At 37.3% G+C, this 17,427-nt stretch overlaps 2 protein-coding genes across 2 annotated transcripts; both read right to left on the bottom strand.

The window, feature by feature from the left end:
• Positions 1 to 296: 296 nt before the first annotated feature.
• On the bottom strand, positions 297 to 5,115 carry LOC105045680 (uncharacterized). The gene is made up of 4 exons (XM_010924044.4): positions 4,696 to 5,115; positions 4,349 to 4,445; positions 2,550 to 2,609; positions 297 to 664 (listed from the first exon to the last, which is right to left on the bottom strand). Exons 1-4 carry the CDS (start codon positions 5,010 to 5,012, stop codon positions 584 to 586), a joined length of 555 nt encoding a protein of 184 aa, XP_010922346.1. The 5' UTR covers positions 5,013 to 5,115; the 3' UTR covers positions 297 to 583.
• Positions 5,116 to 8,033: 2,918 nt separating this feature from the next.
• LOC105045681 (E3 ubiquitin-protein ligase XB3) lies at positions 8,034 to 11,681 on the bottom strand. The gene is made up of 8 exons (XM_010924045.4): positions 11,384 to 11,681; positions 11,185 to 11,244; positions 11,007 to 11,078; positions 10,795 to 10,916; positions 10,534 to 10,674; positions 10,343 to 10,450; positions 9,525 to 9,786; positions 8,034 to 8,763 (listed from the first exon to the last, which is right to left on the bottom strand). Exons 1-8 carry the CDS (start codon positions 11,564 to 11,566, stop codon positions 8,374 to 8,376), a joined length of 1,338 nt encoding a protein of 445 aa, XP_010922347.1. The 5' UTR covers positions 11,567 to 11,681; the 3' UTR covers positions 8,034 to 8,373.
• Positions 11,682 to 17,427: the final 5,746 nt, after the last annotated feature.

Raw genomic sequence — 17,427 nt, 5'->3', positions numbered from 1 at the left:
AAATATATTGAATTTGATTTGGAATCATAATTTTAACTTTGGATTGAATTTAAATTTTATAACATTAAATTCATATCCAAATCCAAAATTCCAAATTTTTAAAAATTGACTTCAAATCCAAATCAAAATTCAAAAATCCAATCCAATTCTCTAATTCAATTTAGATCAGTTTGATTTTTGAATTTTCTCCAATCCACTTACACCTCTAGGTCAAACTACGATAGATGCATATATCTATTTCCATGCAACAGTACTGTACTCTCTCACAACAAAGAACTGTATGATAGAGCAGATGCTTATACCAAAATGATGCCTTTACAAAACAGATTTGATCACAGCATCCGATCATGAAGAACTACGGTATTTGAAGATAATTCAAGTGCATACATGACACTCATGCAAGCCAATCTTGAATCTAAGCTGCTGCAATAAGAACAATCTGAAGTAGCTGTTCCCCAGAAGCAAGTTCCTTCAATTTACAAGCTTGACCACCAAAACAGTAGCAAATATAGCAGGCAAAAGATAAAACTACCAGCATGCTCAGAGGATTGTCCATCCTCATGGCAACAGATGACATATCCAGTCAAGTAATCTTCTTTGCAATATCCTCAATAACCTTCTCCATATCAAGCTTCTTCATTGGTGTGAATGGGCGCGGCATGTTCTGAACGAAAATATAATAATTAGGACAAACACTGATATGTAAAAAGACACTTCCAATTGTTAGTATGGCACAAATTGGGTACTTAAGCTTTTACAAAACTGAAACAGTGAGGTTATGTACATCCCTATAGTCCCACACACTTATCATTGCAGCTGAGCAGGGCATTTTTGTAACCAAATGGAGGAGCATTGACCTCAATTTTGACCTTATCTTGTCACAAATTTGCATAACATATTAAGAGATTTAAATTTCGCATTTTACTCATAAAACACTTCTTAACTACTTGTTACCAAGATTCGAAGGATTAAAATTTGAGCTGCTATCATAATTCCTCTAGCCATTATTCTATTGTAAGATTCATTATATCCAAAAAGCATCCATTATTTGATAAAAAATTCTGTTCATCTGAAAAGTATTTTTGAAACTTGAATTACCAAGCCAACTGTGAAAAAAATAATATTCTTGGCTGATCAAAAGTAGCTTGAGCATATAATGTTATTTTCCTGCATTAATTGTTATTTACCCTATGATGGTCAAATAAAAATAATGGCCATACATCAGTCCATGTTCATTCCTAGATATATTTAGTCCTAGGTGAACTGGGTAAACATGATCATTATTTTTGGTATAAAAAGGTAAGTAAAAGTTTCATGGCAGGTTTGTTATCTCAAGATATTGCCATCATCAAAACCTCGCAACATGCATACATTACCAGGTTGAATGTGTGACATTGCTTCACTGAATTATAATTAACTTGCAGTGCAGTAGAGGGAATCAATATATGAATACAACCATGGTAATTGCACAAAAGCTTGTTTTAACTAATTGATCACTAAGTAACACTGGGGCACCACACAAAAAGAAAGAAGTAAAAATGATCAAAGAGAGTGTAATATGAACAAATTTGAACGCATCGACAAAAAAAAAAAAAGAACAATTTAAAAAAAAAAATCTGCTCTTTATGGTATTATAGTACAGAATGCCAAGAACAAGCCTTGTCACTGCACAGTAAAAGTTGGAAAACAGTTGGATACTTACTTTAAAAAATCTAATAAGATTCAACATGTCAAAAATAATGCAAGAGCGTTCTGAATAGATACCATAACTGGAACCAAAAAAGTAGGGAAAAGAAGAATTTCACCTGAAGACAGGTAAATGGGGCTCTTATGCAAACTTGGGGTAAAATTGGGTGGATGAGATATCAGTTTGGCAAGGAGACAGCAGTTACCACAGGACATGGCAGGAGATGGATGAGGTATGGAACGAGATTGCATTGTTCCAACAATAGGAAAAAGCAATACTTGAGACAATCTGGAAGAGAGAGAAAGAGGAGGAGGAGGAGGAGGAAACAAGAGCCCCTGACTGGGGTAGTTTCTTCAAGAGTCAACATTTTGGACAAAACGTGTTTCCCTTGTTAATAACTGATGATAGCTTTGATACTTGAATGGGAAGGCAGGGGCATGAGCGAAAGGAAAGAGGGGACGTGAAGCCAGCCTTGAAAAAAACAGGGTAGTCTCATATTTTTGAGTGGCAACAGGTAAGTTGGGCCGGGGGAGAAAGGACAGCAATTCGGGAAGTCACATTTTTTGGCCAAGAATTTATTTGCTTCATATAGTACTCAAGTTTAGGCAAAAGCACATCTCAAATTGTGACACAGATACAAGTGGAAACATCAAGTTGACATATTTGGGTAGAAATTGCAATAACTAAAATATATTTGTAATAAGCAGCAGATTCATGCAAAAGAAGTTTCACCTAAGGTAGCCTACAGCATGACATGCACATAGGTGCTGCTAAATATAAAAAGGATGAGCAATGAAGCTTTGACTGATAAGGAGAAACTCAATGGCTAAAATGTTGATACAAGTCTATGTTTGAGGTTTACCAGTAATGAGACAAAAACTTCACCACTTTCCTTACGTATCTCGAAGCATCCTCGTCGTGGCTGCAAAAGAGAAAACCATCTCTATATGAGTAACTAAAGTGGCAGAACTAATTTATTAGGAAAACAGAAGATGAACTAAAGTTGTGAACAATCAGTGTTGTTAAGGCAAAACATGCAAAATAATAAGAAAATCCAAGAAAAATCTATAAAATAATCCAGAGATGCCTCACTAGCACTTTTTTGGGTCATCTCAGGCATAGTAGACATGGCACTTTCCTTCTTTTAGAATACATCAGTTAGGCTGAAATGCTGTTAAACAAGCACTTTTACAGACTAAATACTTCAGCAAGCATCCTGCCTTGGTGAAGGGGGGCATCATCTAGGCATGTGGTCAAACATTCCTAATGTGGACTTCTTAGGTGCTAAATGCAGCTGTACAGGATTCATGCAATCATGCAAGGTCATATTAAGTCTTTGTCTACCAATAAGCACTTTGGTTTGAAATGTATATAAACTTAATACACAAAACGGAACGAAAGAAAACATGCTTCAAAAATGAGAAACTTAAATAGCAATCCAAAAACTGTTGCACAGGGCAAGTATGAATTAGCATCCCATTAAAGCATTTTTCAGTTCAACATGTCTGACTGTAGTATGAGCACATAACAGAAGCCGAACATCTCCTTAAAAGATTATATGTCCAGTCACACAACTTGTTTTAAAAACAAGTCTGAAACACTTTTCCCCTCTACATTGCCTCACAATCTTCTGCAGATGCACCTCATTCAAGCCTACAATCCAATGTCAGTGTTGCAACTCATATTATTTGTCATATTTTTATCTTACATATTTCCTGGAAAATGTCTGTTAAGGTGTATCTACTAGGATCCTATGTTTATGACATAACGAAGTACATAACGGACAATTGGACATCCAGGCTGCTTCTCACATAAAAATCATTTTTGATGCCTAAATAATGAAATATTTGTACTTTAAAGTAGTAAAGTGGCTGGTCATTTCTGCTTCCTTCCTATGCTAAGAAAACAAATGAAGATTGTCCATAATGGGCTCGTGCATAATTGCTTGGACGATTGGCAGATAAGATGAACCAACCAAGGCAAGAGGACTGTACAAAAGCACCACCAGTCAAAATGATATAAGTTGATAGATATACAATTGACAGCTACCATTCAAAATCAACATCAATAAACTGTCCTTGCACATGCTTTAGTGGGATGCAAAGTTGACAAAAATTTGGTCAAACCCTTTTTTTAACCTGTGACATCACAAGTGTGGCATATAAATTCACTTTGCCAAAATTCCATAGATTTCAGTAATAAATTTACCAACATTTTAAGACCAACCTGAATTATTTTTCTGTGAACTCACCTGGATATTAGATTAAGGACCTTCTCCCTCACACACTTGAATGCTCCCTTGGGTACATCTATATTATTTTTAGTTTAATTTCAATATTTTAAAGATCGGTGTGCAGCTGGCTGCTCAAGCCAGAGTCAATCAGGTGTAGAAGATTCAATTCATATAGATAATACTTTCAAAATCAAATGCTGGGCCATACTATGGATCTAACAAAGAACACGGATGAAAGTATAAAGCATTAATTTGATTCCCTTTCTGGATAATAAAGGCCAAAATCAAGTTCTAGAAATGCAGAATCGGACACAGACCAGCAATATTAAGCTAGTGGTCAAACTTCCACAATAAAATATCATAACAAGAACCAAATTCATCCTATGAAGCATTTCAGAATAGAAGTTCCATCTCGAAGCAAAACATACCTTCTCAGGATTAACAGATACAGAAATATCAGGGACAGCTTTTTCCAAACCTTCCTTCACCATGTTGGCCCTGGTCTTGAATGAATTGCATTGCTTGCTGAAGCACACCAAATCAGAGTAAGTGCAAATAGGTAATAAAAGATTCATGAAGAAATGCCACAGGTAATAAAAGAGTCAAAGAATAAAAAGACTACCTTTTTTAGGGTTTAGGAGCACAAAGAGGACCAGAAATTTCACGAGTTCATTAAAAGACAAAAGAAGTAAAAAGCCCTAAATCATAACGAAGTAAAAAATTTAGGCAAAAAAAAAAAAAACTACTTTTTTTTTTCGGTAAAGGGAAAACTGACCAGGCCTCGACGATGATGGTCTTGGAAGACGCACCATCAGCGACGGCGGTGGCTGGTGGCGGAGGAGCAACCGGTGCTTCATCGCTAGAGACCCTTCCCTTTCCCTTCAAACGGCTGCCCTTTCCCTTCTCGCCGTCGGAGACCTTGTTCTTCCGCTTCTCCACCGCGAGCTTGGCCTTCTTCTTGGCCGGCGACCTCGCCGGAGCCGGCGGCGGAGCGACACGCTTTCCGGCGGTGGCGCTCCTGGTCTTCCTCGGCGACAAGGTGGGTGCCGGCGCCGCGTTCTTCCTCTCCTTCCTCTTCGGCGCCATCACCATCCACGATCGCCCTCCCTCCGCCGTCTCTTCCGCTCCCTCCCACACGATCACACCAAGCGTCTAAAATAAGCTATACACTATAGAGATAGAGAGAGAGAGAAAGAGAGAGAGAGTGGAGTCTATTCCCGCCCTCTCATATCTTGATATGGTGATGATCGGTGAGGTTAAGTAACGGTGACCCCCCTCCTTGCCCCCTGCCGCTGGGAGGGTAGGGGGTCATGGCGGCCCGAGCTGGAGAGTGGTCACGTCCGGGTTGACGTGTAATAAGCAAGCCGGACAGACCGCCATTGGCCGTTCACGGCTGGAGAGGATCCAAGGATCTGCGCTCGTCCATCCAAACCCGGAAGTAATGATTTCTGAATTTTCATATTTGTTATGCACTTTCTGAATTTTTATCAAAAATATCAACATCAACATCTCATATAAACTGAAATCTTGAGTTATATAATTATTTTAGCATCAGTCATATATTTAGAATTCATTTTGTAAAGACATATTTTTGCTATTTTAAACGATCGTACAACCACGGATATCTACTTAGAGTTTGCTTTGAAGGATCAAAAACATTTTTTGAAGCCAAAAAATTATAATTATTTGATTGAAATTTTGAAATAATATTTTACTTTTTTTTAAGTTGAACAATTTTTATTTGACAAAATCTCGGTTCCTCTCAAAAAAAAAAAAAAAAAAATCTAAAGTCTATAAAAATGTACCAAAAAAATATTTTTATCAACAAAATATTTTTGAATTTCATAACTTTTAATTAATTATAATTTAATAAAATTATAGTAAATAAAATTATATTATAATTATTGATTAATAGTAGGTATTATATTGTATTGTCTTGCATTATGCTGTATTATATTATATAATACTATAATTATGGCAATGCAACTATCATTGTTATATTATAATAATTATATTTTAATAGTATAATATTTTATTATAATATTTTATTATATTTTGATATAATATTGTACTATTATATGATAATGTTATACTATTCTAGTATTTCTTAAGAATATTTTACTAATAATATTTTTGATGCCATAAAGAATTAAAAAGATTAAGTCATTATATAATACTTTTTTATGTGTTTCCATATTAAAAATATTTTTTTGTTCTTTTATAGTTTTATACCATTTTAAAAATATAGTTAGCAAATAATAAATAATTTTATTAAAATTCTCTTTAGAAAAGAATCTAAAGATAAAAGCTTTATTTTCAATAGTAGTCCTAAATAGAATCTTACCAAAGCTTCCCCACAACAGGAAGCTTATATTTGAATTTTAAACCTGCTCATCCTTCTTATCTTTAAGCATATATGAGATTAAATTTAAAGTTAGAACCTACTGATTAATGATATAATGCCACACTCATCCGGCTCTTTATAAGCCACCAATTTCTATCTGTCATATAGCTTATAGATGAGACTTTCTTCCATATCTCTTAGCATGTCAATTTTTTTTATATTTTTCATCGGACACTTCATCACAACTGTATCATCCACCTCTGTCATTTATCATTAATCCCTCTGGCTAAATTTAGATCTAGGTAAGTTAATTAATAAAAAAAAGATTAATTTATTTTTATTTTTTTACTGTAAAATAAATTACTTTGCCAGGCATGTATGCTAGACTAATTTATTCCTATATTTAAATACTATAACATTGATCGCAATGCACATCCAGAATGCATGCAAATTAGAATTTTTTTTCATGCACCATGTGTAAAGGTCCCACTTCATTATTCCTCAAATAATAATTATTCTAGATTATCCTAATAACAAAAACAATTTTGCCATTTTTTGCTCGGAAAAAAATTACTCATCTTTTTTTTTTTGAAAAAAGAAATTGACATGTCTTGTCAGGTTAATAACACGGGGCGCATTGTTGTTGGAGCCGCATCAATCCCTCGGTATCACCAAATAGGAAATTACAAAAAGTAAATTCTCTTTTATCACTATTATTGTTAAATAATAAAAGACAAAACCTTGTCAAATGCTGCAAACAGTTGAAGCAGGAGAAAAGAATGCCTACTTGTTCTTATTAAAAATAAACATTTTAGAGAATAATAGTATGCGACGTGGGTATATAGGCTAATAGCAGCATACCAGCCAGCCCAAAACTAGTTCAACCTCGCTAAACTAAATAAACAGCTGGTAGTTGTCCTACCAAAAATGGCTGGTAATTATGTGCCCATTCAAAATCTACATTACCATAATCTAAAGTGATCTCCTGGGACATTTGCATTTACGGAAGAAATAACGTAGTTTAACGAGATCTCAAGTGTCCTCCGAGTCTTTTGGGACCTTGTGTCGAGTTCCATGTTGCAACTATGACGGGTAATGTGATGTAAGTCGCCTCTTGTTGCTATGCTGCGCTCAGTCCCAGCACCTCGTTTCCCATTAAATTTTCTTAATAAAATGAATGATGATTTTTCCATCATTTTTTTTGAGTTTTTTTTTTTTTTTTTTGATACAAACAGATGCTCACAACGATTTAGTGGTGTGGTTTTTCGCCCTCTTCTTTTGGTAGAGCAAATGATGGTGAGCATCGACACTAACCGGATTGATCCTTGTACAGATGCAGTTTATTTGTTGTTGATTGATATAGGCAATGATCCCACCCCACCGCCGATGGATGCATTTATCCAGCTGAAGTGCATTATCTTTGACCAGTCCTTTGCCCAAATAGCCCTACTCTTTCTCTCTCAACCTTGAGACACAACTAGGTGGGAGAAGGATGGGCGGTTGGTAGGTGAATGGTACATTGGACACAATCAATTCAATTAAGACGCCCGAGCTGAGATGCTATTCTTCTCTTCACTCGTTTGCCTACGTTCTGACAAACCTCTGTCTGAAGGGATATCTGAAATTCCTGGACCAGGTCGCACAGATCAGACAAGGGCCATGCAACCATTAAGAGGACCGCTCAAAGATGGAGCCCATCACTGAGCTCAATTATTTAGGAAGTCACATGAGAAACAAAATCCAAGCAGTCTTCTGTGCACTTTGAATCATGAAATGGAACACCCTTGCACTCTCCTTAGATGGTTGAAAGAAGACAGGTAAAGCTTATACAGTTTGACACGTTCAAGGACGCCATGTGAGTCCCCCATTAAGGGGCAACTTTCCTTGTATATTGTACATCACGATTTTCTTCGGGGGACCTTTATATTTCTACCCAAAAGGAATTAGGCTCTGGGCTTTGCAGCAAAATACCATACCAACCCCGAGAACTGCAAGAAGAAGACTGCTGATTATTTTTCCTATGCCAAAATATACACAAGGAATCGAATCCTCTATAATTTGATAGGGAGGTCCCTTGGCATTGATATCCACCAGATGAGTGCCGAAAGTTTAAGGCTTGTCCATCATATCACAACCATCAGCTATCTTTCCTGACCCCCGGCTGCCCATCTTTCCAAGCGAGCCCACAGCTGAAGACAAGCCTTTGAAGCTACTGCTTCCTTCACTGTTCGAGTTCTGAGACTTTCTCAATTTACATGGCTTTGAGAAACTGTCCTTGTCCCCCTCCTCCTTGATCTTGGTTTTTGCAACCACCAATCGGGCTATGCTGCTCCGGCAGAAGGGGCAGAGAGGAGCAGATAAACACAAGGTTGAAGGATTGGGTTTGCTGTGGCAGCAAAGAGCTAATGTACAATGGGCACACATCTGGTGCCCGCAGTCTTGGACCTCGATGGTGCAGATTTGGTCGAAGCAGATGCAGCAAAGCTCCATGTCAGTGGCCTGCAAGATACATTGTCCCAATTAATCAACTCAGATGCACTCCTTGCATGATCCCTTTTAATTTGTCTTCTTATCATGACCAGGAGAGCAATGAACAAACATAAGAAAAACAACAATACAGTCATATCGGTTTGTGTTCTCAACTTTTAATCACTGTCTAGGTGATGCATTGGACAAAACTAAGAAACGTTAATGGGACGCAATCAGGATGTGGTATGTCGCTGCTTCACAAAATTAAATAACTTTACTATTATACCATGAATCAGTCATCTGTACTTCAGTATCATGCTTCTTTCTTAGGACTCAAATGTTTTACTGACATACTAGGATAGTTAAATGAGTCATGCACCGAGCAAGCTGATACAGAATGGTTACTATTGAGCAAAGTATAAATAAGGTTATTAAAGCACTCTAATAAATTTTGGTTAAAAGCATAATAACGAGCATATCTTCTCCAACTTGAAAACGATTGGATAGATAGGGATCTAAGTCTAACAACAGAATCCAAGCATGAGGATACTAATTTTTGTCATTATAAATGTTTCCCTGAAAGCTTGATAGTCGTGAGAATCTGTGTTGCCTATTCAGCTTAACATGGGAAAACATTTTAAGACAACACATAATTTCAGATATCAAAAATGACCGCCCCACATCCTGCCAACTTCCAATCCTCACATTGCTATAGCACCGCTATAATATTATACTTGTTTTGGCTATTGTTTTATTCAAAAACCGAACTTAGAGCAAGAGGAATGGACTACCTCAGAGGCATTATCATTATCGATCTCGCCTTCCCAATGGACAGGGGATGGCAATGAATATGTGGTCCCTTTCAGTATGTTCTTCTCCCTTTCCCTGTTAGCATCCATGAGAGCTGCTTCTAACAGTGCCTTTGCATCTGGCTTGAGTTCACTCATAAACTTTAGTGGAGAAGGCCAAACCAGAGGCTCTGCTGACAATGGGTTGAGTAGAGCCGCACAAGCCCGGTGCTTTCTCTTCAATGCAACAATATATGGTATCCTCCTGCAGATAGCAACGTTTATATCATATTTATACTAAAGAGATTCTTAATCTGCACTTAGAATAAAGGCTTTAACTGGCAATGAGTTGACTAGCTGATAACAAATTTTCCATCGGAATTGGGTCGCACGGAAAAAAGAGTTAATACGCTAAAATAACATGAAGAACAAATAAGAATATTGCAGAAAATGTGCTGGAGTTTCCGATGTATAATCATGTATGAGCAATATGAGGACTTGCATGGAATTCATCCTTTACAGATAAAAAAGTCCCATAGCAGCATTATACTACTAAACATGGTTCAGAAGCACAAGGCAAGGCAAAGAAATTGCTAACATGGAAACGAATGAGTTCTACCAAAAACTTAGCCAGATAGAAAATTGAAAAACAAGATCGCAACCTGATTATCGAAATTAGTCTACGAAAATGAGATCTTGGAACAAGAGACAGTTAGAATACAGGAATGCTCAATGTCTAAAACCACCATACCAAGCTTCAGAAGATGATTTCATTTTGATGGGCTGGGCTAAATGTTATAATGCCAGCCATAAATGCTTACCCAGATGAGTCTCTTTGCTTTCTATCAGCTCCCCATGCAAGCAATTCCCGAACACAATCCAGATATCCCCCGCGAGCTGCCAAGTGAAGAGGGGTGCTCCCTTGGTAGCTGCAATCAGGATTCTATTAATCTCATAGCAAAAGAGACTTCATTTATGGTTAAAAAAACAAGTGATACGGATCCGATCTCGCCTGTATCTACCAGTTGGTGCACTGACTAAAGCCCCATTACCCAATAAAATGTGGAGACAATTAGGCCACCCTTGCTTTGCGGCAAGGTGCAATGGTGTTGCCCCATTGCCATCTCTTACATTCACAAAACGGGCAAATCCCCTGTGGCACAACAGCAAGATCAAATTATAAGAAAAATATTCCAGAAACAAATCCTTATGTCTCAATATCTCTTTAAGGATAAGAAACCACCAAATGGTAATCGGATTTCATAGAACCCACCATGAATCAGCTACCGGAGTGGACCGAGCAGCTGCCAGAATCGCTTGCAAGCAATCCAAATGGCCATAATATGCAGCATAATGCAGGCAAGTTCTTCCGTGCAACGAATCAAACATCAAAATCTAACCGAGCATTTCCAAATTAGTCCAAGAACATGATAAAGATCTAGAAAAAAATATGGGAAAGGTGAAAAAGGAATGAACTTGGCATACATTTGCGCCAGCTTGGAGGAGCCTTTGCAAGCAGGCGATCCTGCCATGCATGGCAGCCAGCATCAAAGGAGTCTTTCACCAAAAGAATACAAACAAAGCTCAGACCTTTCACACTAACATAACAATGCCAGTAGAACCAATAAAACCGCAAAAAGATATCATTTTGCAATTTCCTTACTTGTTTATGCCGGTTAAGGAGATCCGGATGAACAGATCGATCCAGAATTCTAGAAAGGATCTGAAAAAGAATACAATCATTGGATCATAGGAAAAAGAACAAAAAGCTTCCGCATCAAAGAACCAGAAATCGACGAAAATATCCCAAAAAGGAGCAAAAAAAACGAGAATTCCTTCGAGGGAGGAGGGAAGGAGCCGACCTCGAGTCGCCCATTGGCCGCGGCTATGTGGAGTGGGGAGAGACGATCGTAGAGAGTTGATTGGTGGAGGATCTCGGGATCCATCCTCAGCGAGGACTCCACCATTGCCAAGTCCCCGCCCTCCACGGCCTTAAAGAAGTTGTGGTCGTGGCTCGAGCGGCCGCAGCTCGGGGCCTGGCCCATCTCCGTCGCCCCAGCTCCGCCGGAATTGTGCACCGTAGCCTTCTTATTTTGCGCTGCCAGCGGAGGAGGAGCGGGGTCGGACCGCAACGAGAGAGAGTGAGAGAAATGGAGTGACAGCGAGGATCGATGGTTTAAAAGGCAAGCGTAGGGGGTTTAGATTGAAAGCTTTTTTCTTTTTTTAAAGTTTTTTTGTGATTAGAGATCTGATCACGACCATCCGGTGAAGTTACCCCCCGCCCGTCCCCACCGAACACATTAGGCCCACCGTAGTATCCTAGGTGGTAGGATTGGAAACCCTACTCGATTGCCCATGTGGTTGTCAGCATGTAAAGGCCTCTTGAGTTAATTGAAGAAGAGACTTGTGCGAAGCATGCCAAAGGTCTCAAAGTGGGGGAAAAAAACTGCACACACGCACACATGCGTGCATGTATGTATGATAATTTCTAACAAAGTTTGGTTTTGTGTATTAAACAGAGATAGCATTTTTTTATTTTTTAAGAGATTAGAAGAAACTATTTCAGGCAAATTTTAAATTGAATGACATGTGCTTATGATTTTTAACTTGTAAAATTTTAATCAGTTAAAATATATACATTGTCATTCACTTAGTGGCACTCTCATTGTAGCTTCAAATTTATCACAGAATGTGGGTATTTGTTGATAGAAAAGTATTGCACAAAAAAAAAAAAAAAAAACATACATGGTATATAAATTTATCATTAATTTTTATTAAATAAAAATATTATTTTACACATTTTGAGGAACAATAACGGTAGTCTACAACAATCACAACAAATTCCTACCCTATGAAGTCTCTTGTCGTAATTTGATATATTTTATTCTTATATACACACGCAACTATATAATAAATTTGATTATATATTTGTTTTGCAGCCATTTATACTAGATATCATAGAATTTCACTATCTATGTTCTCATGGTGTCCGAAGATGATGAGAGAAATATTATTTGGGATAACAATATATCCACATTGTTAGGTGATAAATAAACTGCTAATGGTGCAATTAAAATCAAAGAAGAGCTATGATTGGGATCATGTGAAGTGTGCCGTAACAGAATTTATAGAATTATCGTTAATGGAGATGCTAACAAGATGGATTCTTGGACTTTGAGAAGTGTGAAATGGAAAAAGATTTTTTACCAAATATAGCATAATGAGAAAAAGATTTTTTGTAAGTAAGGCATCATATCCCTAATGCCTATGTTTTTCTCCTAGTTTTGATCTAAATTGTTGATTCATGCACCAATTAGTTTTGGGGGAGCGATGATTCTAATCCATCCAATTAACAAAAGAGTTAGCAATAGCCACAACAAAGCTGCATTGAAATCTTCTACGGTGTTTTGGTTCTATTTTATTATATATCTTTCTGTAACTATGTAACCAACTTAATTGTATATAATAAAGTAATGAATTCATATGCATCTTTGATGTCTATGAAAAAGCTAATCAACAAAGCAACATTAATCCTGTATCAAAAAAGGAAAAAAAAACAAAGCAACAAAGCAACATTAATGAATATTTTTCGAGCAGAGTTGATCCAAGTGGTCCAATAAATATATGAGAGGTAATTCTGCTAACGGGTTAAATAATTCTAGCCAGATTCTGAGACTATAATTCCGACTGGATCCCTACGATAATTCTACCGAGAGCAGGGGAAACGCGACAGCGAAGGTGACCATAACGCACTGGCGTTATCTCCGGTTTTTAAATAAATAAATTAATAGGTTTGGCGGATCGCGGCAGTTCGGGTACCAGACGCTGGCAGCCCACAGTACGAGCGTCTGAAACTGGAAGTCCAATTTCCGGAATCCGAGTCGTTTATTCCGGTCGAAAAAAATACTCATTTTTGTATCACAAAAAAAAAAAATTAATAATACTCATTCTGGACGGATCATTCTGACCGTTAGATCTGATCCAGTCCAGAAGGTAGCTGGGGTCTGTTTTTGGTGATTAGTCTTTCGCTATTTTGACAGAAAAAAAATATATTTGTTTTCATAATCATAAGAACAAACCCAGCCTACCTTAAATCTTCTACACTTTGTTTTCATAAGTCCATCTCAATGTGCCATAAATTATACAAACTATAAATATAGTGCATCCATCTCAAACTATGTCTGAACTTTCGCCTGGAAGTAATTGCCTTGCCTTGGCTGGTTCATAAAATTAACCAACTAATGCAGATGAGCAACCATAATCGCGACTAACCAATAATTGTACCCGATTAAATCACTAAAATCATGGCTGTAAACCTTAATTGTCGTGCAATTCTATCATAAAGCTGCTTTCGAAATCAATGTAATAACCATTTCAGCACAATATAAAACAGAGCCACTTAAAAAAAAAAAAAAAAAAAAATCCTGATAAGGAGTTGCTGGCCATGGTAAGCTCACAGACCATGCTCAAACTCAACCATGCCACATGAATTTTGTCCTCAGCTAAAGCAAGCGAGCATGCATGAGTCATAGCAAATTTATAAACAGAGAGGTGAATACAAAAACAATGCTTCTTGTTAATTATATGAAAAAAAATGTAAACAATACTTCGGAGAAACTTCTTTCAGTTCATAACATCACTTTTTTTAATTTTCGGCAGAAGAATCATACCTCTTGGAGTGGAGTTCTCTTTTTGCCGGATTTTATTCAAAATGTTAATGCATCGGAGACAAAAATGTCGGTGTTGCCGGCGTACGGACCTGCAAGGCGTAAACCTTGGGTTATGGGTCATGTGGGTTGCTGCATCTTGCTCCCCTCAAAAATAAAATCGACTTTATTGAAATTTGATCCTGTTGTGCAACAGCAGTGCAACTTGAATGATTGAGTTGCATCAAGGCTGCGCTGTTCATTTTTTTTTTTTTTTTTTTTTTTTTGAGAAGCAGCACTATTGATTCAGTCAAAACCATTGAGAAGCCTGATTAGAATGATCTGTTCTTCATTTTCTACAATCATTTTATACGGTTCGATATTTTTTCTTTCCCTTTTTTTCTAATGGCGAGAAAGCTGAAGTTTATGGGTCATGCTGTTTTCTTTCCCCACGTACAGAGGAGGATCCTGCATTCTTTTTACGGCATCGGACCACAACTCAGAGGGCTCCAGGGAAATTTATCATTTGCTGAAGACTGTGTGAGATACATACCAAGGAAAGAGGCCAGGATAAAGACCACTCGGTCAAGAAAGGTCCTACTTTATGATTTCATGGAATAGTCCGTTTAATATTCCTGGCTCCAACTCCGAGCATTGCATTCATTACTGCCTCTGATGACAATAACCATTAACCCAATGGATGTTAAGCATCCCTTTCATACTAGCATGTCTTTGATCCAGGAGCTTTATCTAATTTCTTTGTAGATTTCCGTCATCATTGCTCTTATCAATCAATTTTCTAGAGAATCAGTAGTTACGTGAAATTTGCCATGGGCCTCTCGTGTTATGCAGAGATTCAGAATCTTTTGGCCAATCCTCCGGCATCAAGCATGGTGTTAATGGTTCTTCCCATCATTCTCTAAAAATGAGTTCCATATTTTTCTTTGTGAACAGGTATATGAATGCCACCTTTGTTTTTGTTCTATATATTAGCATGAATCTAAATTCTAAGTGGTAATCGTGGACGTCAAGACTCGAGATCCAAGGACTTGGTGATACCATGCAAGGCAACAGTTCTCATATTTCATAACCTCTAAATATTAAACAGCTTGTTTTCTTACATAAAAGGCACCAAAATATTTTGTCAAGCAGCGTCAAATAAATGCTGCTGATGCTACTTTGTTTAAGATTTAGATATGCTTATCACTAGGAAAAAATAACTCATAACTTATTTTAACATTCATAGGCATTTAGATATGTTCTATGCTTGATGATGCGTCGGTTGGTGAGTCAAATTAATGCATGAGACGGTAGATCCACGAAGTAACCAATATGGCGACCTACATTCGAAGTACAATAATTTATAAATTTTTGGCTGATTTCATTCAACTCAAAGTCATGACTAGTATTGTTCAAAACTTTCCACACATAAGAAATAGCACATAATTCAATTTAGCTTCTCAAACAGTCTTGTGGTTCTATGTTTTAAGATATGGTATCCTCGACCACCAAAGAACTTGAAGAAAAAGATGGATATCATCAGAACTCAAATTGATCATTGTAAATTGGTGATAGCAATAGATCAATTATCAGGACTGCCTATTTGAATGATTAGATCTATTATTGTAACTGCAAAGGCTTGGATCTCTTTTGTTTGTAATACTTGTCTGTTTTGTGAGTTAAACATATGATGTGATGCATCATGAGGGAGGGTGAGTCTATGTATGGTATGAGGGAGACAAAATCCCCAAGTCCTCATGACTCAGGCCACAGGCCAAACACGTAATGAACTTAAAATAGCAATGTGGTCTGTGAACCGGTATCTGCTGTGCAATAGAATGGGGAGCAAAGAGGATACCACCAATGGTGAGAGAATCGAAATGTTTACATATTTATTGGAGAATAGCTTTCTAGAATATAGGACTTGACTTGAAACATATATAGAGCTGAGAAATATTTGTTAGACGACTCTTTAAAGGACTTGTGCATAGATTGAACATCTGATGGTCATCATTGATGCCATGGTAGGTGAAAAGCTTTAAGTATTCAATTAGCTATTGCATACATGATAATGCTTTGAATATTACATTTGTTGCTGACTATAAGATATCATTGCGCTACGTTTACGGTGATTCTCTTCTGGTCGCCCTAGTTTGGGGTTGCAACATTTGTTGATTTCATGGCTTGTGTATTAAAGCTCATCGACATTGTTTTTAGATAGATGCACATTCAAACCAACTCAATTGTTGAGTTTGATGCTTTGAAGTTCAGCGACTAAATTAGAGCATCGGCTCTTTTGCTCTTTTATGTTTTGCATGAAAGAACCAAACATGGATAGCCATGATTGTGAAACTTGACTCTCAAGTTTACTCACAATTTTGAGAGGATTGGGGCTAAGGATATCCTTAGCCTGATGCTAAATCAAGTTGAGACCCATATTCCCTATTAAGTTCTAGTTTGAACTCCATATAGTAGCTACCTTCTGTTTCTTTTGAGAGCATGGGTCTTTTGAGATACCTATGATAAATCGCACCATGTAGTGCATCGTGCATCACATGATGGACAGCTGCACATATTCATGCACAGCGTGTATCGCACAATCCCACATCCATTTGTGGCCATCCATCATGCTATGGATGGTGCGTGCAGTACACCGTAGAGAATACATGCTCTTTTTTTAAATGTTAAGAGGGGCTAATCCAACTTTTTCTATCCTATAACCTCTACACTGAGAGGAAAAAATATTCGTTGCAACAATGATACCATGTCAAATTTGTAACAAACCAATGACAGCCTTTATATTTTATCGATTGTTATGTATTTCATCAATTTTCATGAATTATACCCCACACTATTCCGTATATGTTACTCATTCCCGACTGATGATTGATTTGTTAAAACGATGACGTAGTATCACTGTTGCAACAAATTTTTTCTCCAAAGAGAGAGAGGGAGAGCAGAGAGAGAGAAAGACGCGACTCTAACAAGATCAAACTCCTGCCCTAGTAGCAACTAAGGTTGAGACCATGCAAAATATTGAGAAGCCCAATCCCCTCTCCTCCAACATCATATAAAATTGGCCCATGGGCTAGGCCATTAGAAATCCTCGTATTCAAGAAGAGTAATTTTTTGTACACCGTACTCAGTATACAAAAAATACACTATCCCATCTGATTGGATCACACAACCTCCACTTTCCAATACGTATTTAATATTTGTAGATTTGTTTTTTCGATTGAAATTTTGAATGATGAAAATAT

The sequence above is a fragment of the Elaeis guineensis genome, chromosome 5 (genome assembly GCF_000442705.2).
Source record: "Elaeis guineensis isolate ETL-2024a chromosome 5, EG11, whole genome shotgun sequence".
Taxonomy (NCBI): Eukaryota; Viridiplantae; Streptophyta; class Magnoliopsida; order Arecales; family Arecaceae; genus Elaeis; species Elaeis guineensis.
The sequence above is the reverse complement of the archived record's forward strand: the minus strand, read 5'-3'. Positions and strand labels throughout refer to the sequence as shown.

Excerpts from the sequence above, each read along its gene's own strand:
- LOC105045680 (XM_010924044.4), bottom strand. The coding sequence starts at position 5,012 with ATGGTGATGGCGCCGAAGAGGAAGGAGAGGAAGAACGCGGCGCCGGCA. Across the intron at positions 4,446-4,695 it reads ACCATCATCGTCGAGGCCTG|CAAGCAATGCAATTCATTCA; the intron begins GTCAGTTTTCCC and ends GGTGTGCTTCAG. Across the intron at positions 665-2,549 it reads AAGTTTTTGTCTCATTACTG|AACATGCCGCGCCCATTCAC; the intron begins GTAAACCTCAAA and ends ATTTTCGTTCAG.
- LOC105045681 (XM_010924045.4), bottom strand. The coding sequence starts at position 11,566 with ATGGGCCAGGCCCCGAGCTGCGGCCGCTCGAGCCACGACCACAACTTC. Across the intron at positions 10,451-10,533 it reads GCACCAACTGGTAGATACAG|CTACCAAGGGAGCACCCCTC; the intron begins GCGAGATCGGAT and ends TCCTGATTGCAG. Across the intron at positions 8,764-9,524 it reads ATAATGATAATGCCTCTGAG|GCCACTGACATGGAGCTTTG; the intron begins GTAGTCCATTCC and ends TGTATCTTGCAG.